A 24,672-nucleotide genomic window follows, 5' to 3' on the forward strand; every position below is an offset into this window, starting at 1 on the left:
GGTTACAAAGTATTTACCATTAAGGTTATGTTTCCTAAACAATCAGTATTTCAAAAAATGCTCAATTCCAGGATGTTATAAATGCTGTTTGCTTTAAATTCTGAAATATCCAGGTACTCTAGAAATATGTAGCTAGTCTTCTGAAATACTAACAAGAAAAGGAATTTAACTTTCATATGTTTAATATTAAGTGGGCTAATCTCAAAGGAAAAGCCAAAAGCTATTGCTGAAATAACTTCTAATATATACATATTTAAGTATAACAAGGAACTAAGTCAGTGAAACATATTTCTATGCTTTCACCATATTTATTAACATGATTTTTCTGGAGTTTTTTATTATTAATATGTTAAGAATATGGAAATAGGTGACAGAGTTCTACTGTAATATTGCTTCAGTGTTATATCATGAAGTACAATATCCCTTCTGTTAAACCATTAACTATTGATGGCTGTTAAAGTTTAATTAAAGGAGATAAAGAAATGTGAGGACTCATATGAAGTAACATATGTGAAACAATTTGGAAACTATAAAGCACCACCATGAACAAAGCTTTAATAATTGTTATAGGAGTATATCACAATGTATTTTAGGGTTTTTCTATATGCTTCTTTTTGGACCTAAGAACTCACAGGAAAATGAAATGAATACTGGGTCCAGAAGTAACCTAGAGGTACCTAAGAATGCTATTTACAAAGTTATCAAAGGTAAACATAAAAAGGCATACATACGTGTTTGTGTACACACACACACACACACACATACACATCTAAGTATACTGATGTCTGCAACTTACTTTGAAATGCATAAGAAAAAAATAGTTTGAAGGAAGAATGAACAGATACATGATGCAGCAAGCACAGTAAAATGTTAATGGTAGAATCAAGGTGATAAGCATACAGTATCTGCTGTAAAATTTTTTAAACTTTGCTACATGTCTGAACATTTTTATAATAAAATGGTATAAAAACAACCTTACCTAATATAAATGTCAAGCTATATAACCACTGAAAAATATCAATCAGTATGTCTTGTTACTTTGTTCTTGTTACGTACTCATTTACAGGATGACAGCTACTAATATGCCATGTAACTCAAAGATCACAAAGTAAAGTTCCTAAAATTTAAAGCATGCATGTATAAAATTAAAAATTTCACTGGAAATTAAATTTCTAATTTTTAAAGGGATTAATTTTAAAATCAAAGCAGACATGTTTCCTAGAACTGGTACTTCTCTAAAGAAGATCACTTTTCCTGCAAGGTAAACGTTCTAAAAATTATAAATCTGAGTTAAAAGACTTGAGCATTAAATAAGATTAGTATGGAGGAGGTCAAACTGGACATACTAAAGTGGTTCTTCTTGCAAAGAGAAATAAAATTCAAATGCAGCTAAAAATGAAAATGATCTCATGAAAATTCCTAAAACAGTTATAATATAGGGGGAAAAGTTAATTTTTGAAATAAAGTTTGCCCTTTCTTAAGTTATTTTAAAGAAATACAACTAAGTGGATCCAGGAGTCAACTCTAAATTACAAGAAAGAACAAAAGTTTTCAACAGGACAATCTGCCTTTGTCCTTAGTAGAAAGTATTAAAATTGCTTATCTAGAATGGCACAGAAAAATACAAGATAAAGATACAACATTTATATCTGCAGCATTCCAATTTTCAAAAAGAAATGAAAATAAGTATTTACATACCTAATATTATTTTTAAGAATTTTCAAGCAACTGAAGCATTTAAAAGTTGTGTGAGTCTTCTGTTCTTCCTGGACATCTCCTTCATGTTTTCCATAATAAAAGTCATTAACTAACATGATCAATTTTCCTTTCTCTGAATCAACAGTCTTATTTTTATTTGCTGTACTTGAAAATTCTGTTTTAGCCAGTCCTAAAAAGTTATTTATCATGTCTGGACAACAGTACTGAAAGAGAAAAAATAGAAGTCTTATTTATCCCTTAAAAAAATTAGATATCAAAAAGCAATTCTATGTTTACAACTAAAGTCAGACCATGTAAAACTATGCTTGATAATATGCCTGGAAAAATATTAATCTACAAGTATGTGGTACATACGCACACTCTAAATAACAATAAACACCTATTATCATAATAAGCAACAACAAAATTTTTTAAAAGAATAACCCTAAAACTAGAACTTGGCTATTGATCTAATAGTTTTTTTCCTTGCAATTTATCTTTTCAGATATAAATACTGAATAATAACTTAAATGTTTAACTAAACTAAAACTTATTCATTTCATATCCATGTCAAGATAGAGCACAGAAAGGAAATGTAGTTTCACATGCCATAATGCATATGTTTAATTATCAAGTGATATATGAAATTTCATAATATGTAGTTAGAACTAAAAATTGAACACAACTAACTTGCCATTGCCCAGACTCAAGGTGCTAGAAAATGTGTAAGAAAAAAAAAAAGATCTTGAACAAGTCTTTAAAAATTAGTAACATCTTGAAAAATTCTACAGTTACACCTTGAAATCTAGAATGCTTAAATATTTGAAGGGGAAATTTAGTTCCTCATGAATAAAATCAAGTTGTCACATAAACTGGTTCTAATGTGGAATAATTTCATGTGAGCTTTTTTTTCAACAAGATATAATTAATTCATTTATTGTACACATCATTTTTAGTTGTAGAATTTCTCTATGTCAGTTTTTCTCAAAGGCCAGTCCAAAGAAGACCTGCATTAGAAAAACCAGAAGTACTTGTCAAAATGCTAATTCCTGGGCCCACTTCAGACCCATAAATCACAATGTATCTAGATACAGGGCCCAGAAATCTTTATTTTTCAACAAGCCACCCAGGTAATTCTTTTACAACATACACCAGCTGACTTAAACTCTTCCTAAATGTGTTATTTAGTAAATTAATTACAATATTAAAAAGTTTGAAACTCTAACAGAATTCTATTCCTTTTTTTTAAAAAACTCAATTAGTTAAGGTATACTACATCATTAGTTTTTGATATAATGTTCAATGATTCATTAAATCATTGAATATATAACACCCAGTGCTCATCATATCATGTGCCCTCTTTAATTTCCATCACCTAGTTACCCCATCCCCCCACCCACCTCCCTTTCCCCAACCGTCAGTTTGTTTCCCCAAGTCAAGAGTCTCATATGGTTTGTCTCCCTCAATTTCTAAGATAACATCCATTTCATCTCCTGCCACACTGAAATGTTAGATCATTGGTAAAATGTCTGTATCACATGGTAAGCTGGGTCTTTGATCCAAGACAGACCTATAACATTTCAATTGCATTTACTTTGTTCACTTGTCAATTCTGAAACCTTTGGAGGAAAAAATACCAAGAAAAAAATCTCAAATAGATCTAAAAGAAAGGGGAAAAATACTGAATAAAATGAGCCCACATACAGTGACACAATTTGTGTTTAGGAGTTAAGGTTGCATCCATAAGCTAAATAAGGATAAATACATTAGGTCCCTAATACTACATGATCCTTTGAGGTCAACCACTCAGAATAAATACAGTTGAAATGAAACCACAATGAAAAGAGGGAAATGAGAAGTTTCTAGATACTTCTTGGGACACATGTAATATTTAAGAGTTTAGGAAAGTCAGACTATTTCTAAGGACTATTATAAGGTTAAGTTCCTTCTAAAAAATGCTGGTTTCGAATTTAAGGATAAGTGGAGAAAAGGATGGTTCAGAGTAAATCTATTAGCACTATCAGAAAAATAACTCAAAATACATGTCTTACTATAAATGATGTATACCCATAGTATCATTTTGATAAACAAAATCCCTGATCTTATCTGCAATTTTACCATAGAAGTGATCTCAAACAATGGGAAACATTATAATGCACAAAAATGATATAATATAGAATAGTGTCCCTAATTAGAAATGTGGACAATCATATATATTCAAACATTAAATTTGGTTTTCAGACTGTAGAAGTTATTGAGTCATATTTGAGACTTGATTCTTTTCTGAAATCTATAAAATAACCTATGTAGTCTATAGTAGAATGTGCTACAAGGTTATATTTTTCAGAAACATCTAATTTGGTACATCTATAAAAGTTAAAGTTACCTTAAATGCTCATATATTATAATATACATAACAGATGATCAATTGCTAGCTGTTTTTTCATTTTCTTTTTTTTAAATAAAAAATATAGGAACAGGTTTTAAAAATAAATATACAAATCTCAATGTATCCCTTTTTTTTTTTGAGTATAGTTGACACACAATGCTACATTACTTTTATTCACAGTATCTTTAAGCAATGTTTCAGATCCCTATAAGACAGATGGATGATAAACCAAGAATGGACAACCTAGTTCAGGAAATTTAGTAATTGAGAGAAAAGCAAAGAACTCCAAAGAAAATATTCAAAAGGCAAGAACGTAACTTAAGAAATGAGAACTAGGCTTATACTGAAGGTTTTATAGGAGGATAGAAAAAGCTATGGATGGCACATTTAGCTATGGTCCAAGACAAACTGGTCATCTTTTATTCAGTCCTAAAACCCTTTTGGTTCTAGCCTTTCACTGTAGCCCTGGGTTGTCCCTTATTTTCCTGGGGATAAAATATTAAATACTTTAATGACATATTCTGTAATTTGACAAACAGCAGATACCACCAAAATACCATTCTCATCTTCACTCCTCCCAGTAGAGAGACCATGTTCTATTGCTTTGTTAGTGCCTAAAAATTTAGGTTAGATTTTCAGAACAAAGAAAGTGGGATGCTATTTTTAAATAGTAAAATAGAAGTTCCCATATGATCATCCTACATAAGTCAACATTTTCCCCTTCTCCTGCTGGGACTCATCCAAAGCCACAACAACCAAATTCTAAAAATTTATTTTCATTGAAACTAAGAGCCAGATAAAATCCACAGACTCTACAACATATGACAGCACTACCCAAATCAGCCAAGCTCAGACAGAAGATATGTAGTTGGAAGCAGATCAGAGAAATCAAAAGGACCCAATAGTAACAGATCTTAGAAAGCGTCAGCAAAAACTGGCATTCTAAAGGTGAAAGACACATCCTGAAGTGCAAAGCTACATACTTTGTTTACAAAAACAGGTACAGAAGCTGGGGCAAGAAGGATGGAAGAAGTCCCCCAGACTTCATTTGGAACAGAGAAGCAAATTAGGCAATGCTACACATAAAATCAGACACACAAGTCACATTTGCAAAAGACTTCTGCCCAGCCAAGAGGTGTATAAACCAGTTAGCGGGATGTGAGATTATCCCAGCAACCTACACTTCCCAAAAGGAGCTTTGGACAAAAGAGTTAGCCCAAGAAAATCCAACTTGTTCTTCACTATGATTGAAATTTACATCTAAACAAAAATAAGATAAAAGGAGCAAAATGTAAAATTCTGACAAAAACACCATGGAGCAGTTGCAGATGAAAAGTGACCAAAATTTCTGCTCTGAATTTTAAAAACTTAATGAAGTAATTGTGTCTATTTGGAAAACCATAAAGCAACAAGAAATGGCAAGACAAATAAGACATAAAAAAGGAGTGGCAAAATCGAGGGAAAAGTAGAGAAATCAGAGAGATAAAGACAGAAAGAAGAACAGTGGTGAACAGGCACTGGAAGATAAAATGAAGGACACAAAGGCTGATACTGAGAAAAGCAAATAAAAAAAATTTAAGTGTTAAAAGGATTAGAAAGAAAATGACAGATATGCCAGACAAAGGACATCAAATGAATGCATACTGGACAATATTCTCCCCTCTCCCCAAAAAGACAAAACAATTATATGGAATAAATATTTTAAAATATGAATCAAGAAAACTGAACTAAAATAAAGGAAGACAAAAACATACAAGCAGAAAGAACATGTTATACATCAGAGAAGGCTGACCCAAACCCCAACACCAAGTCAGTCATTATATCTGTCTTCCAAAATAAAGAATCCTATGGGCAGCCAGGCAAAAAGATCAAATCACTTATAAAGAGCAAAATAATTCAGGCTCATCCCAGATTTCTCAACAGGCAATATTCAATACTGTAAAAGAGAAGCACCACAAACAAGATCCTCAAAGTAGGATCCAACTTACTCTGTTTTTTTCTTTTTTTTAATTTAAATTCAATTAATTAACATATAATGTGTTATTGGTTTCTGAGGTAGAGGTCAGTGACTCATCAGTCTTATATAATACCCAGTGCTCATGACATCACAGGCCCTCCTTAATGTCCACTGCCCAGTTACCCCATCCCCCCCACCTCCCTCCCCTCCAGCAACCCTCAGTTTGTTTCCTATGATTAAGAGTCTCTTATGATTTGTCTCCCTCTCTGATTTAGTCTTTACTTTTTCCTCTCATCCCCTAGGATCCTCTGTTTTGTTTCTTAAATTCCACATATAATTGAGATCATATAATAATTGTCTTTTTCTGATTGACTTATTTCACTTAGCAGAACACCCTCTAGTTCCATCCATGTCCTTGCAAATGGCAAGATTTCATTTTTTTAACAGCTGGGTAGTATTCCATCGTATATATATATATACCACATCTTCTTTATCCATTCATCTGTCAATGGACATCTGGGCTCTATCCATAGTTTGGCTGTTGTGGACATTGCTGCTATAAACACTGGGGTGCAGGTACCCCTTAGGATCACTACATTTGTATCTCTCGAGTAACTCCCTAGTAGTGCAATTGCTGGGTTGTGGGATAGCTCTATTTTCAACTTTCTGAGGAACCTCCATATTGTCTTCCAGAGTGGCTGCACCACCTTGCATTCCCATCAACAGTGTAGAAGGGTTCCCCTTTCTCCACAACCTTGCCAACATCTGTCGTTTCCTGACTTGTTAATTTTAGCCATTCTGACTGGTGTGAGGTGGTATCTCATTGTGGTTTTGATTTGTATTTCCCTGATACTGAGTGATGTGGAGCACTTTCCCATCTGTCTGTTGGCCATTTAGATGTCTTCTTTGGAGAAAAGTCTGTTCATGTCTTCTGTCCATTTCTTGATTGCACTATTTGCTCTTTGGATGTTGAGTTTAAGTTCTTTATAGATTTTGGATACTAGCCCTTCATATGATATGTCATTTGCAAATATCTGCTCCCATTCTGTAGGTTGCCTTTTAGTTTTGTTAACTGTTTCCTTTGCTGTGCAAAAGCTTTTTATCTTGATGAAGTCCCAAAAGACCATTTTTGCCTTTGTCTCCCTTGCCTTTGGAGACGTGTCACCAAGAAGTTGCTGTGGCCGAGGTCACAGAGGTTACTGCCTGTGTTCTTCTCTAGGATTTTGATGGATTCCCGTCTCACATTTAGGTCTTTCATCAACAAGTCTATTTTTGTGTACAGTGTAAGGAAATGGTCCAGTTTCATTCTTCTGCATGTGGCTGTCCAATTTTCCCATATATCATAATTAAAGGGTCTATCCAACAAGAAGATCTAATATTTGTAAATATTTATGTCCCTAATATGGGAGCAGCCAATTATATAAGACAAAGAATAACAAAATTAAAGAAACACATTGATAATAACACCATAATAGTAGGGGACTTGAACACCCCCCACACTGCAATGGACAGATCATCTAAGCAGAACATCAACAAAGGAAATAAGGGCTTTGAATGACACACTTGACCAGATGGACTTCATAGATATATTCAGAAGACTGCATCTTAAAGCAATAGAATACACATTCTTCTCAAGTGCACATGGAACATTCTCCAGAATAGATCACATGCTGGGTCATAAATCAGGTCTCAACTGGTACCAAAAGACTGGGATCATTCCCTGCATATTTACAGACCACAATGCTTTTGAAACTTGAACTCAATCACAAGAGGAAATGTGAAAAGAACTCAAATACATGGAGGCTAAAGAGCATCCTACTAAAGAATGAATGGGTCAGCCAGGAAATTAAAGAATTTAAAAAATTCATGGAAATATATGGAAATGAAAACACAACTGTTCAAAACCTTTGGGATGCAGCAAAGGCAGTCCTAAGAGGGAAGTATATAGCACTACAAGCCTTTCTCGAGAAACAAGAAAGGTCTCAAATACACAACCTAACCTTACACCTAAAGGAGCTGGAGAAAGAACAGCAAATAAAGCCTAAACCCAGCAGGAGAAGAGAAATAATAAGGATTAGAACAGAAATCAGTGAAACAGAAACCAAAGAACTGTAGAACAGATCAATGAAACCAGGAGCTGGTTCTTTGAAAGAATTAATAAAATTGATAAACCTCTGGCCAGACTTACCAAAAGAAAAGAGAAAGGACCCAAATAAATAAAATCATGAATGAAAGAGGAGAGACCACAACCAACACCAAAGAAATACAAACTATTATAAGAACACATTATGAGCAACTATATGCCAACAAATTAGGCAATCTAGAAGAAATGGATGCATTCCTAGAGATATATAAACTGCCAAAATTGAAACAGGAAGAAACAGAAAACCTGAACAGACCCATAACCAGCAAGGAAATTGAAGCAATAATAAAAAATCTCCCAAGAAACAAGAGCCCAAGGCCTGATGGCTTCCCGGGGGAATTCTACTAAACATTTAAAGAACTAATACTTATTCTTCTGAAGCTGTTTCAAAATAACAGAAATGGAAGGAAAACTTCCAAACTCTTTCTATGAGGCCAGCATTATCTTGATCCCAAAACCAAAGACTCCACCAAAAAGAATTACAGACCAATATCCCTGATGAACATGGATGCAAAAATTCTCACAAAAATATTAGCCAATAGGATCCAACAGGACACTAAAAGGATTATTCACCATGACCAAGTGGGATTTATTCCTGGGCTGCAAGGTTGGTTGAACATCCACAAATCAATCAATGTGATATACTACATAAATAAAAGGGCAAGAACCATAGGATCTTCTCAATAGATGCAGAAAAAGCTTTTGACAAAGTACAGGATCCTTTCTTGATTAAAACTCTTCACAGTGTAGGGATAGAGGGAACATACCTCAATATCATAAAAGCCATATATGAAAAGTCCACAGTGAGTACCATTCCCAGTGGGGAAAACTGGGAGCTTTCCCACTAAGATCAGGAACATGGCAGGGATGTCCACTATCACCACTGTTGTTCAACATAGTACTAGAAGTCCTAACCTCAGCAATCAGACAACAGAAAGAAATAAAAAGCATCCAAATCAGCAAAGAAGAAGTCAAACTCTCACTCTTTACAGATGACATGATACTCTATGTGGAAAACCCAAAAGACTCCACCCCAAAATTGCTAGAACTCATATAGGAATTTAGCAATATGGCAGGATATAAAATCAATACACAGGAATCAGTTGCATTTCTATACACTAACAATGAGACAGAAGAAAGAGAAATTAAGGAGTTGATCCCATTTACGACTGCACCAAAAACCATAAGATACCTAGGAATAAACCTAAAGAAAGAGGCAAAGAATCTGTATTCAAAAAATTATAGAACACTCATGAAAGAAACTGAGGAAGATACAAAGAAATAGAAAAATGTTCCATGCTCATGGATTGGAAGAACAAATATTGTTAAAATGTCTATACTACCTAGAGCAATCTATACATTCAATGCAATCCCTATCAAAATACCATCAACTTTTTTTCATAGAGCTGGACCAAATAATCCTAAAAGTTGTATGGAACCAGAAAAGATCCTGAATAGCTCAAGGTATGTTGAAAAAGAAAACCAAAGCTGATAGCATCACAATTCCACACTTCAAGCTCTATTACAAAGCTGTAATCATCAAGACAGTAGGGTACTGGCACAAAAACAGACACAAAGGTCAATGGAACAGAACAGAAAACCGAGAAATGGATCCAACTTACTTTATATATGGCCAAACCATTTTTCAAGAATGGAATATAGTCAAACTTTTTTGAACATGAAAGAATTCAGAAAATGCTGTTCCCAGGCCCTTCTTATGGAAATTACTAGATAGGATGAACAGCCAAACAAGAGATAACTAAAGAAACCATGAGAAACAGACTGGTAATCAACACTGAATGTATTTACTGTGAAAAAAGATTAAAACAAATACAGAAATAATGTTAAGAAAATCAAATGCAAATGTTATATGCCCTGACAATGAAAAAATGATACAACCAACAAATAAAAACTGCGAGGGGGTAAAAGGACAATGAACATAAGGTTGAGAAGACTCACGATTGCCTCAAATATACCAGCAGTACATCAAAGAATATCATTTAGAGCTACCAAATGAAGTAGTATAGGTATGAGCAATCTTAATGGTACAAAGGTAAACACTCAGAAAGATACCATTGACTAAAATCAGGTAGGAGAGGAGACGGTTAAGGATGGGTGGGTTAAGAATAGAAAATTTAATACTACCTTAACTAATTTTAATATTAGAGAATGGCCAAAGGAATAGAAGACTACTAGAATTATATCAGCATTAAAATTACAAGGATAAATAGGAGAACAAAAATACAGCTTCCCTAAAAACCTAAGCTACACACATACAAAGCAACCACATAGTGAAAGACTTAAAAAAAAAAAAAAGATAATAAAAAATTGTGACGGGGTGCCTGGGTGGTTCAGTCGGTTAAGTGTCTGCCTTCAGCTCAGGTCATGATCCCAGGGTCCTGGGATTGAGCCCTGCATCAGGCTCCTTGCTCAGTGGGAAACCTGCTTCTCCCTCTCCCTCTGCCTGCCGCTCCTCCTGCTTGTGCTCTCTCTGTGTGTCAAATAAATAAATAAAATCTTTAAAAATATATAGAAAAAATAAATAAATAAATGTGACAGAACCAAGACCAAGTAAATATATCATATCAATGAATATAAATAAGTTTAATTCAAGTGCAAAACAAAAGAGATTTTCATATAAGATCACAAAGGAAAAAATCAACTCTTCTGAAACCAAGGGGCATAACGTGATTCAAAAGGGTTAAAGAGAAAAGGATACACAAATAATATACTAGGTACATGGAAACCATAAGAAACCACAGGTTGTGAACCTAAAAGTCATTAAACATTAAGACAAAAAGAATACTTTATAAAAATGCTAAAGGATGTATTTGCAATACAATTATAAGAGATTCATCTATATCACAAACAACAGCAACAATCTTAAAACAAAACCGTAATATATCCAAGAAAATATTAGTAATGAAAGATGTAGATTGAGACATGGTGTTGCTCAATCCATGTAACATAAAGCAGACAACAAAATAAATAAAAATACAAATATCTAAATAATGTAATTAATATGCTAGATCTGGTTGATAAATATCAAATTCCAAAACAAATTATTTACCTATTTTCAAGTTTCCATGTAACATCAAATAACCTATACACTAAAAAAGGAAAAATTTGTTAGAACGTGGGTTTTTACCATTAAATGTGTGAATGCCAGTTATGTCTTTAAATAAACTGGCTATAAAACAATGAGAAATATGTCAATCTCAAAGAGTTTTCTAAGGATTAAATGAAATAATGTATTTAAAGCTTAGTAGTCTGGCACATGGTCTCAGATAAATTATTCTTATTATTGTAGGATTTTGCTTTATGTTTTAGATATTGTTTATTGAAAGGAAACATTATTTCTGTGGTATAGTCATCTTCTTATCTAGAGTAACAGCAAAAATTCATTTATAAAGAATCTAAAAATCACATTTTTCCAAAATGGAAGTCATTGTCGTAATACTAAAAGTTCAACTGATATATAAAATGCATAAACTAGAATGCAAAGAGTTTACACAGTCTTAAACTTCCTTGCCCTATTCCATCATATCTCTTTGAGATATAAACACACATAAGTTATTCATATTATATTTAACTTAGTTAAAAAATATGTCTTAAGAGATCTCTCCATATCATTACCTATTATAGAGATTCCATTCTTTTAAAAGGTTGTGTAGTGTTCTATTATATGAATGTTGTATGAAATTTTGGTTGTTTCTAATATGAGTAATCCCAAACAATGCTACAATACATTTTGGAAGTGAAGCTACATTCTGGAAAATGGCTGCCAGTTTCTCTAGTACAGAAGTATAATAATAAGCTATAAATTATATACAAAATAGAAAGAAAATAACATTTCTGTTCACCTGTATATGCAGAAAGAAAATTGGGGAAAATACAAAAACCAACTAATAAAAATAATTTTCTTTCAGTCATTCTGGGAACCAGGTAAATAAGAGACACAATTATGATTTTTTACTTGTACACCTTTGTAAACTTTTTTATTTTGAATAGTATCACTGTATTACCTACTCAAATAATTAAATTAAAGAATTTAGCCCTTTTTTCCAAATTCAAAACATTAAAAAAAAATTCAGGTTTCTCATCAAAACATGACACAGATTAAAAAAGTGAAAGCACTTGTACAGGTTAATTCTCATGTAAGAAGAAAGCACAAAGAGCAATTATCAGGGACTACATTCTGAGAGCCAAAAGTAGTGACAGACCAAATACAGCTTTGTATATGAATAAAGAGATTGTATTTGAAATTCTAAAAAAGTTCCCTTATTTTACTTTTCTATCAAATGTTATATTTTTTAAAAGATTTATTTCATTTTAGAGAGAGAGAGAGAGAGACAGAAAGTGAGAGTGTGTGTGAACGTAGGGGAGCAGAGGAAGAGGGAGAGCAAGTCCAAGCAGACTCCGTGCTATTCTGAACCACAAAGGCACCCCACCTTCCTTTCTTTCTTCATATAATCTACATGGACTTTTTTCTTCCTCTTTCCCTCTTCCTGCCATTTATACTGGGCATGCAAAGAGAATACAGGCTATCCTCAGACCACAGTAGGATACTGTAATATGTACTAAAATATTTCAAGTGAAATGTTACCCACAACTCATATTTCATTTTTACTTTGAAAATTTCTTTTTTTTCCTTTTTTAAGAGGGAAGGGGTCAGAGGAAGAGGGAGAGAGACTCTTAAGCAGGTTCCTCACCCAACTTGGAGCCCAACCACGGGCTTGACGCCAGGCTGGATCTCATGACCCTGAGATCATGACCTGAGCCCGAAATCAAGAGTCAGATGCTTAACCACCCCAGGTACCCCTGAAAATTTCTTAAAATTTAATTTCAAGAGCTTCCTATTCCAGCAAAAAATCTGAATTAATTAATGACAATTACACAAACTATATTCTGAATGGAGTTAAAATAATTACTTCATATGAAATGCTCCATCATCCATCATTTGGGGCTTAAGTCTGAGTGTTGAAAATTAAATGTAAAATTCAGATTTTCATTGTGTAATGTGACATGCACATATTACCATGGACACAAAAATAAGATAACTGAAGAAACTATATATCTTTGTTTAAAAAAAAGTTTGAAGTATACCAAACTATAAAATATTCTGATTAATACTTTATTTTCATTTAAAATTAGAATATAAAAAGCATATATTATAATGCATATAAATTTAATCTTAAAATTTGATGATTCAGAGGAAATTTTAAAATATTTTATGTAAATAATCATTATGAATATAAATCTTTGCCTAAATTATATGGAAACACCACTAGGAGAAGATTTTTTACCTATCTCCACAAAACATTTACTATAAATCAATCAGTATTTTCAGGGATTGCAAACCTTCTTAAAATTAAATTTTGAAAAAGTTTTACCTTCATGTGATTTTTCAAAGGATCCAAAAGATTAAAATGAATATTGCACTTTGGACAAGCTCTTGGATAAGGTGTTCCATTTTTAGATTGATTTGATGAGGTATTTGTACCTAAAATAAATTCAAAACATATATAATACAAAATTCATCACTTTATAACCTTAAGTAACCACTAATAACACTTTGTAAACTTACTACAACTTCTAAAACTTATGTATAAATACTGTAATTTATTTTTTTTAAGGGGGGGAGGGACAAAGGGAGAAAGACCGAGAATCTTAAGCAGGCTCCTTGCCCAACACGAAGTCCAGTGTGGCTCAATCTCACTGACCTGAGCTGAAATTAAGTCAGATGCTTAACTGAGACACCCAGGAGCCCCTATAATTTCTTTTTTATATGCCACATTTCACATTTACCTTTTGATGACGTAGCCTGGGGAGATGTCACTGAAAGAGATTTAACTGAAGGAAATACAGCTGAAGAATTTAATCCAGAAATACCATCACTGGGCTTTGGCTTTTTTGGATTAACGCTGTTTACTTCAGAAGTAGAAGGACGTTTTGATAAAAAGGAACTTTCATGCATACCTACAATGAATTAAATAGCGGGAAATATATTTTTAAATACTTTAGCATATTACTTATAACAAGGTAAAATTACTTTGGAGCTAAACTAAATGTAATACAACTGAATTATCCTATCATTCAAATGACAATAAATAATGATAAAAATTGATGTGATCAAAAGTCAGGGGGTGCACCAAATATCAATCTTGAAAAAGAAGAACAAAACCGGAGTATCGCAATCTCAGATTTCAAGATATACTACAAAGCTGTAGTAATCAAAAGAGTATGGTACTGGACAAAAGCAGACACACAGATCAATGCAATACAACAGAGAGCCCAGAAATACACCCACGATTAGATGGTCAATTAATCTACAACAAAGGAGGCAAGAATATAAAATAGGAAGAAGTCTCTTCAGCTATGATGTTGGCAAAACTGGACAGCTACATGCAAACAAATGAAATTGGACCATTTTCTTATACCATCCACAAAAATAAACTCAAAATGGATTAAAGACCTAAATGTGAGATCTGAAACCATAAAATTTCTGGAAGAAAACATAGGCAGTAATCTCTTTGAAATTAGCCACAGAAACATTTTTTGAGATATGTCTCCTTTGGCAAAGGAAACAAAAGCAAAATGAAACTATTGGGACTACACCAAAATTAAAGACTTTTACTTAGCAAAGGAGACCATCAACAAAACAAAAAGGCCATCTACAGAATGGGAAAAGATATTTCCAAATGATATATCTGAAAGGGAGTTAATATCCAAAATATAAAAGTAAGTTATACAACTCAACACCAAAAAAAACCCAAATAATGCAATTAAAAATGGGCAGAAGACATGAACAGACATTTCTTCAAAGATATACAGATGGCCAAAAAACACGTGAAAAGATGCTCAACATCACTCATCATCAGTAAAATGCAAATCAAAAGCACAGTAAGATACCGCTTCACACCTGTCAGAATGGCTAAAATCAGAAAGACAAGAAATAAAAAATGTTGATGAGGATGTGGAAAAAAAGGAACCCTTATGCATTGTTGGCAGGAATGCAAGCCAGTGCATCCACTGTGGAAAACAGTACAGAGGTTCCTCAAAAAATTAAAAATAGAATTACCATATGGTCCAGTAATTCCACTAGTAGGTATTTACTCAAAGAAAACAAAAACACTAAAAGATAAGTTTATTGCAGCATTATTTACAATAGCCAAGATATGTAAGTAACCAAGTGTTCACCAATAGATGGATAAAGATTTTGTACATAAATAAATGGAATAAAAAAAATGAAATCTTGCCATTTACAATAACATGGATGGATCTAGAGGATATAATGAATATAATGCTAAAGTGAAATTAGAGAAAGACAAATACCATATGATTTCATTCCCATGTGGAATTTAAGAAACAAAACAAATGAACAAGGAAAAAAAGGACAGAAAGAAAAAAACCCAAACACTTAAATACAGAGAACAAACTGCTGGTTGCCAGAGGGATGGTGGGTAAGAGGATGGGTGAAACAGGTAATGGGGATTAAAAATAAATTTATTGTGATGAGCACCAAGTAATGTATGGAATTGCTGAATCATTATACTGTACACCTGAAACCAATATAACACTATTTAATTATACTTGAATTTTTTTTAATTTCTTCTTTTTTTTAGAGAAGGAGAGGGGCAGAAGGAGAAGGAGAGAGAGAATCTTAAGCAGGCTTCACACCCAGAATGGAGCCTGATGGGGGGCTTGACCTGAGCTGAGATCATGACCTGAGCCGAAATCAAGAATTGGACACTTAACCAACTGAGCCACCTAGGCGCCCCTATACTTGAATTTTTTAATTAATTTAATTTGGGGGGGAGAGAGTTAACATGGTGGCATAGTAGGAGGACCCTAGGCTCCTCTTGTCCCTTGAACACAACTAGATAACTATCAAATCATTCTGACTACCCAAGAAATCAACCTCAGGACTGACAGAACAAACTCCACAATTAGAGGAAGAAGAGGGAAAAGAGGCCACATCTACGAAGGTAGGAAGTATGGAGACATGGTTTGGGAGAGAAATGGATCACAGGATCACAGGTGCTACAGAGGGGAGGGAGCCCTGGTGGCTGAGAGAGGCACAAGGAGAACAACTCCCCAAAGCTATTGGCTGGAAAAACACGAAGGCTGATTTCCAAGCATTTTGGCAAACAGCAGGACTTGAAGATTGGAATTTTAAAGGTTGGTGGGCTTGGCTGGGATAGACCCCTGAGGGCATTGCCCTACTCCTGGAGAGAAAGCTGGCAAACAACCCCAGGGGCAGATGGCACTATCTGAGGAATGCCTAAGGCGCACAGCAGGGAGATTGTTTACTCTTCTCGGAGCACATCTGTGAGAGGCCGTGTTGGCCATGTTGGCAGAAATGCCTCTCCAGGGACAAAAGAGCCAGTGGGTGCCATTTCCCTCCCCTGCCCCTCAACAGAGGCACAGAGCCACCTGCTAAGGGAAGCTCAGCTGGATACTGGCTGCCTAGCCTGCTTGCTCCAAGTCCCACAACCCTTTCTGGCTCAACTGTCCTTCTCCGTCAAACCTGCATTAGTCCCAATGCAGCAAGACCTTCCACGAGAAGACCAATGTAGGCCCCTACCCACACCACATCTCTAAAGTTTGGAGTTTTAAAAGTCAGCAGGGTTGGCTGGGATAGAGCCCAAAGTGTACTGCAACGCTCCTGGCAGGCAAGCAACCCAAAGACAGACAGCATGAAAGCAGCAGTCTGAAAAATGCCTGGGATACACAAAGGAAAATTATTCATTTGCTCTTCTTGGAGTCCTTCCCTAAGAGCAACAAGCACGAAGCCCCCTCTCTGGGGACAAAGGAGTAGGTGTGCAGAAACTCCTGCACACACATCTCCCAACCAGAAAGTTCTGCAAGGCTTCAGTTCTAGTAGAAGTAGCATCAGATCTCATTTAATAAGCAGACCAGAGTGCACCTAGTTAAAACTCACCCACTCTGGCCAAGGCCCAAACACTGCCTACTGCAGGCAAGTAGAGTCTCTACATACAACTGGACTGAATGATAGAGCAGCCAACACACAGGACCAGAGTACATGCAGCACACACCAGAGATACTCCCTGAAGCACCAGGCTCTGGACACTATATGGCCTCTTCTTCATAAAGCCATTAGTCTCAGGAGCAGGAAATTAACAGGCTTTTCTAACTCACAGAAGATAGAGACTTAGACAAAATGCCATGATGGAAGAATTCATCCCAAATCAAACAACAAGAAAAGTCCCAGTCAGAGATCTAATCAAAATAGACACAAGTAATATGCCTGATTGAGAATTTAAAGCAACAATCGTAGAATACTCGCTGGGCTTGAGAAAAAAATTGGAAGACTTCAGGGAGGCCCTTACCACAGAGATAAAACAGTTAAAAAACGATCAGTCAGAAATGAAAAATGCAATAACTGAGATCTGAAACAGACTGGATGCAGAAAACACAAGGATGGAAGAAGCAAAGGAATGAGTAAGTGATACAGAAGATAGAACTATAGAAAATAATGAAGCTGAACAAAAGAAAAGAAGAATTATGCATAATGAGAATAGACATAGAGAACTCAGTGACTCCATTAAATGTAATAACATTCACATTATAGGAATCCCACAAGAAGGAGAGAGAAAAGGGGGCAGAAAACTTATTTAAGGAACTAACAGCTGAAAACTTCCCTAATCCAGGGAAGGAAACAGACATCCACATCCAGGAAGCATGGAGAATTCCTATCAAAATCAACAAAAGCAGGCCAACACCAAGACATATTGTAATTAAATTTGCAAAATACAGTCATAAAAAATATTCTAAAAGCAGCAAAACAAAAAAGTCCCTAACTTACAAGGGAAGACCCATAAAGCTAGCTGCAGATCTCACCACAGAAATCTGGCAAGCCAGAAGAGAGTGGCATGAGATATTCGAAGTGCTGAATGGGGAAAATCTGTAGCCAAAAATTTCTATCCAGCAAGGCTATCATTCAGAAAAGAAGGAGAGATAAAGAGTTTCCCTGACAAACAAAAACTAAAGGAGTTCATGACCACTAAACCAGCCCTGCAAGAAATATTAAAAGGGACTCTTGAATGGAAAGACAAAAAGTGACAAAGAGAAGAAAGGAACAGAGAAAATCTCCACAAACAACAACAAAACAAGTAATAAAATGGCCCTAAAGACATGTCTATCAATAATTACTCTGAATGTACATGGACTAAATGCTCCGATCAAAAGACAATGGGTGTCAGAATGGATTAAAAAAAAAAAAGACCCTACTATATGTTGCCTACCAGAGACTCTTTTTAGACCCAAAGATACCTGAAGATTGAAAGTTGAGGGGATGGAAAAACATTTATCGTGCAAATGGACATCAAAAGGAAGTCGGAGTAGCAATACTTGTATCAGACAAACTAGATTTCAAACCAAAGACTGTAATAAGAGATGAAAAAGGTCACAATATCATAATAAAGGGGTCTATACAACAAGATCTAACAACTGTAAATATTTATGCCCCCAACATGGGAGCACCCAAATATATAAAGCAATTAATAACAAAATTAAAGAAACTCGTGGATAATAATATAATAATAATAGGGAACTTTAACACCCCACTCACTACAATGATCATCTCACCAGAAAACCAACAAGGAAACAATGGCTCTGAATGACACACTGGAACAGATAGGACTTAACAGATATATTCAGAACATTCCACCCTCAAGCAGCAGAATACACAGTCTTTTCAAATGTGCTAGGGACATTCTCCAGAATAGACCTCATACTAGGTCACAAATCAGGCCTCAACAAGTACAAAAAGACTGAGATCACACCATGCAAATTTTCTGATCACAATGCTATGAAACTTGAAGTCAACTACAAGAAAAAACTTGGAAAGACCACAACACATGGAGATTAAACAAAATGCTACTAAAAAATGAATGGTCAACCAGGAAATCAAAGAAGAAATTAAAAAATACATGGAAACAAATGAAAATGAAAACACAGTGGTCAAAAAGCTTTGAGATGCAGCAAAAGCGGTCATAAGAGGAACGTATATAACAATACAGGCCTACCTTAAGAAGCAAGAAAAATCTCAAATAAACAACCTAACGTTACACCTAAAAAAGCTAGAAAAAGAACAATAAATGAAGCTTACAGTCAGCAGAAGAAGGGAAAGAATAAAGATTAAAGCAGAAATAAATGATATAGAAACTACTTAAAAAAAAAAACCAACAACAACAATAGATCAATGAAACCAGGAGCTGGCTCTTTGAAAAAAAATCAGTAAAATTGATAAGCTCCTAGCCAGACTTATCAAAGAAACAAAGGACCCAAATAAAGAAAATCACAAACAAGAGAAGAGAAATTACAATCAGCACCTCAAAAATACAAACAATTATAAGAGAATATTATGAAAAACTATATGCCAACAAATCAGACAACCTGGAAGAAATGGATAAATTCCTACAATATATAAACTACCAAGACTGAAATAGGAAGAAATAGAAAACTTGAACAGACCGATAACCCAGTAAAGAAACTGAATCAGTAATCAAAAAAATTCCCAACAAACAAAAGTCCAGAGCCAGATGGCTTCACAGAAGAATTCTACCAAACATTTAAAGAAGAGTTAATACTTATTCTTCTCAAACTATTCCAAAAAATAGACTCCACTACTGAAGAACTATATGCCAAGATCCCTCAAGAACATGGATGCAAAAATTCTCTATAAAATACTAGCAAATCAAATCCCACAGTAAATTAAAAGTATCACACACCACAATCAAGTGGGATTTATGCCTGGGCTGCAAGGGTGATTCAATATTCACAAATCAATGTGATGCACCACATTAATAAAAGAAAGGGTAAGAACCATATGATTCTCTCAATAGATGCAAAAAAAGCATTTGACAAAGTACAACACCCAATCATAACAAAAACTCTCAACAAAGTAGGGATAGAGGGAACATACCTCAACATCATAAAGGCCATATACGAAAAACCCACAGCTAATTATCATCCTCAATGGGGGAAAACTGAAAGCCTTTCCTTTACAGTTAGGAACAAGACAAGGATTACCACTCTTACCACTGTTATTTGACATAGTATTGGAACTCCTAGCCACAGCAATCAGACAACAAAAAAAAACAGGAGCCATCCTAAAGAAGCCAAACTTTCATTATTTGCAGATGACAAGATACTTTATACAGAAAACCCAAAAGACTCCACCAAAACATTGCTAGAGCTGACACATGAATTCAGTAAAGTTGCAGGATACAAAATCAACATACAGAAATATGTTGCATTTCTATACACCAATAATAAAGCAGCAGAAAGAGAAATCAAGGAATCAGTCCCATTTACAATTGTACCCAAAACCATAAGATACTTTAGGAATAAACCTAACCAAAGAAATAAAAGATCTGTACTCTGAAAACTATAAAACACTGATGAAAGAAATTGAAGAGGACACAAAGAAATGGAAAAATGTTCCATGCTCATGGATTGGAAGAACAAATATTATTAAGATGTCTATATTACCCAAAGCAATCTACACATTTAATGCAATTCCTATCAAACACCACCAGGATTTTTCAGAGAGCTAGAACAAACAATCCTAAAATTTGTATGGAACCACAAAGACCCTGAATAGCCAAACCAGTCTTGAAAAAGAAAATCAAAGCTGGAGGCATCACAATTCGAATTTCAATCTACATTACAAAGCTGTAGTCATCAAGACTGGTACTGGCACAAAAACAGACACATAGATCAATGGAACAGAATAGAAAACCCAGAAACGAACCCACAGTTATATCGTCAATTCATCTCCAACAAAGCAGGAAAGAATACCCAATGGAAAAAAGACAGTCTGAGGTGCCTGGGTGGCTCAGTCAGTTAAGCGTCTGCCTTCAGCTGAGGTCATGATCCCAGTGTCCTGGGATCGAGTCCCACATCAGGCTCCCCACCCAACAAGGAGCCTGCTTCTCCCTCTCCTTCTGCCTGCCACTCCCCCTGCTTGTGCTCGCTCTCTGTCAAATGAATAAATTATTTTTAAAAAATAAAAAAAAAAGACAGTCTCTTCAACAAATGGTGTTGGGAAAACTGGACAGCTATATCCAAAGAATGAAACTAGACCACTTTGTTACATCATACACAAAAATAAATTCAAACTGGATGAAAGACCTAAATGTGATACAGGAAACCATCAAAATCCTAGAGGAGAATACAGGCAGTAACCTCTCTGACATTGGCCATAGCAACTTCTTCCTAGATATGCCTCCTGTGAAAGGAAAACAAAAGCAAACTATTAACACTCCATCAAGCAGCGCCTGGGTGGCTCAGTCGTTAAGCGTCTGCCTTCCACTCAGGTCATGATCCCAGGGTCCTGGGATCGAGCCCTGCATCGGGCTCCCTGTTCGGCAGGAGGCCTGCTTCTCCCTCTCCACTCCCCCTGCTTGTGTTCCCTCTCTCGCTGTATCTCTTTCTGTCAAATAAATAAATAAAATCTTAAAAAAAGAAAGACTCCATCAAAATAAAAGGCTTCTTCTGCACAGCAAATGAAACAATCCGTAAAACTAAAAGGCAATCTTCGGAATGGGAGAAGATATTTGTAAATGACCTATCTATTAAAGGGGTAGTACCCCAAATTTATAAAGAACTTATCAAACTTAACACCCAAAGAACAAATAATCCATTTCAAAAATGGTAAGAAGACATGTACAGACATTTTCCAAAGAAGACATACAGATCACCAACAAACACATGAAAGATGCTCAACATCACTCATCATCAGGGAAATACAAATCAAAACTACAATGAGATATCACCTCATACCAGTCAGAATGGCTAAAATTAACAACACAGGAAACAACAGATGTTGGCAAGGATACAGAGAAAGGGGAACCCTCTTACACAGTTGGTGGGAATGCAAAATGGGGCAGCCACTCTGGAAAACAGTATGGAGGTTCCTCAAAAATTAAAACTAGAACTATCCTACCATCCACCATCCAGCAATTGCACTACTAGGTATTTACCCAAAGGATATAAAAATACTAATTAGAAGGGATACATGCACCCCAATATTTATAGCAACATTATCAATAGCCAAATTATGGAAAGAGCCCAAATGTCCATCGACTGATGAGTGGATAAAGATGTGATACACACACACACACACACACACACACACACACACACACACACACACACACACACACACACACACACACACTGGAATCTTACTCGGACATAAAAAAGAATGAAATCTTGCCATTTGCAATGACAAGGATAGAGCTAAAGAGTATTATGCTAAGTGAAATAAGTCTGTCAGACAAAGACAAATAGCACATGATTTCACTCATATGTGGAATTTAAGAAACAAAACAAATGAACATAGAGGAAAAAAGAAAAAGAAAGTGAGGCAAACCAAGAAACAGATTCTTAAGGAAGAGAACAAACTGATGATTACTAGAGGGGAGGTAGGTGAAAGGATGGGTTAGGTGATGGGCATTAAGGAGGACAGTTGTTGTGATGAGCACCAGGTGTTGTATGTAAGTGCTGAATCACTGATTTCTACACCTGAAACTAATATTACACTGTACGTTAACTGGAATTTAAACAAAAACTTGAGAGGCACCTGGGTGGCTCAGTCGGTTAAGCATCTGCCTTCAGCTCAGGTCATGATCCCAGGGTCGTAGGATCGAGCCCCGTATCGGGCTCCCTGCTCAGCGGGAAGCCTGCTTCTTCCTCTCCCACTCCCCCCTGCCTGTGTTCCCTCTCTCTCTGTGTCTCTTTCTGTCAAATAAATAAATAAAATCTTTTAAAAATAAATAAATAAATAAAAACTTGATTTAATTTTTAAAGATTTAATTTAATTTTTAAGAAATATTTAATTTTTTAATTTTTTAAGAAATAATTTTTTAAAAGTCAGGGGTTTAATTAATTTAATTTTTAAGAAATAATTTTTTTAAAAGTCAGAGGTATAAAAATTATACAAACATCTATTATGGACTATATATATTCAAATAATTCATGAAATAATCTCTCTATGCAAGAAAATACTAAATACGGCTTCAAATAAAGGAATATATAAACAGCAATTATGAAAGAAGCCAGACCAAAATACCCCAAGCAAAAAGAAAAGAAAAAATTAAAGCAGAGAATACTCCAAACTAAGTTTCTACAAATGAATCACTTTTCAATGTTTTAAGTACACTGTAGTTTACAAAAGAAAAATTTTATTCTAAAAATCTAGAAAGACCCACTTTATTTATTTAAAATGTCTAATGGAATGTTAGTTCTTTTTCCACCTAACAAAGAGGGGGTCTACTCATGGCTTTAGGTTATACTATCCATTTATTCAAAGTGGAAAAACTACAAAAGTGGAAAGTACAAAGTGGAAAAACTAATCTTGAATGATAATACCTCAATATGAAAGGGCTCATAATGGAAGGAGTTAATACAATGGTTTTCAAATTATGTTCCTGGAGCCTAAAGGGCTCATTTTAGGGAATATATTGGTTATGTCTGACAGAAGAACTCTTTTATATTTTATTAGACTTCTGAGTACAATTTTGTTTGCACAGGAATTTTATTCGTAAAAAGTTTTCAGTTTGAAAACCATCACCTTAAGGCTAAAGGATTTTAGACCTATTCAAGCCTTAGCAAGAGAAATAGGGATATTCAGGCTATAACCAGGTCAGGCAAATTTTTTTTGAAAAAAACACACAACTACTTGGTAATAAGGATTCTAAAACTGCACACTATATTTTAATGTTCTCAACTGTACACTAAAATTAGAAGCAGTAAACATATTAGAAATATTTCAGGCCTTTAAAATACACAGTATAAGTTGAAATTCAAGCTCTGTCACTGACTAGCTATGTATTCTTGGTTTATTTAACTTCTCTGAGCCTCAGTTTCCTCTTTTGTAAAACAAGTTTTAATGCCTTATTTTACAGAACTGTTTTAAGATCAAATAAGATAATGTATTTGAAGCACTCAACACAACATTTGACACAAAGAATTCAGTAATAAATGACATTATCGTTACTAAAAAAATATTTTGTATCTTACTTTTAAAAAGCACCCACACATCTGGCACATAGAAAGCATTCAACAATAAATGACAGCTATTATCATTACTAACGAAATACTTTATATTTTAACTTACTTTAGAGGAAAAAAATTCTAATAGATTCACCTGTCAGCTTTTTAATACGAGGAAACATGCCAGAAAAAAGAGTATTATACTAGTTGGTTCCTCTGTTTCATTCTGTGAACATAAAAATATATTTTTTTCCCATCTTCAAGGCACGTGATTATTGATGGCTATAATATGGGTACTTGGAAAAGATCTGTGTAATCATAATAGCATTCTTTTTTTTTTAAAAGATTTTATTCATTTATTTGACAGAGAGAGAGAGAGAACACAAGCAGGGGGAGCAGCAGGGAGAGGGAGAGGGAGAGGGAGAAGCAGGCTCCCTGCTGAGCAGGGAGCCCAACTGG

The 24,672-nt window shown here is 34.8% G+C and overlaps 1 protein-coding gene across 9 annotated transcripts in view; it reads right to left on the reverse strand.

Moving 5' to 3' along the window:
* Window positions 1-24,672, reverse strand: part of ZNF280D (zinc finger protein 280D) — a 131,628-nt gene that overhangs the window by 70,576 nt on the left and 36,380 nt on the right. For all 9 annotated transcript variants that reach the window (XR_003515561.2, XM_027568947.2, XM_027568950.2 and 6 more), the window contains 3 exons: window positions 13,996-14,166; window positions 13,581-13,690; window positions 1,699-1,922 (listed from right to left, as the gene is read on the reverse strand). Coding sequence is in view for 8 of the 9 variants with exons in the window: in XM_027568947.2 (XP_027424748.1) it covers window positions 1,699-1,922; window positions 13,581-13,690; window positions 13,996-14,166 (505 nt within the window). In the remaining variant the exon portion in view is untranslated. The remainder of the gene's footprint in view (window positions 1-1,698; window positions 1,923-13,580; window positions 13,691-13,995; window positions 14,167-24,672) is intronic.

This window comes from Zalophus californianus, chromosome 6, assembly GCF_009762305.2.
Source record: "Zalophus californianus isolate mZalCal1 chromosome 6, mZalCal1.pri.v2, whole genome shotgun sequence".
In the NCBI taxonomy this organism is placed as follows: domain Eukaryota; kingdom Metazoa; phylum Chordata; class Mammalia; order Carnivora; family Otariidae; genus Zalophus; species Zalophus californianus.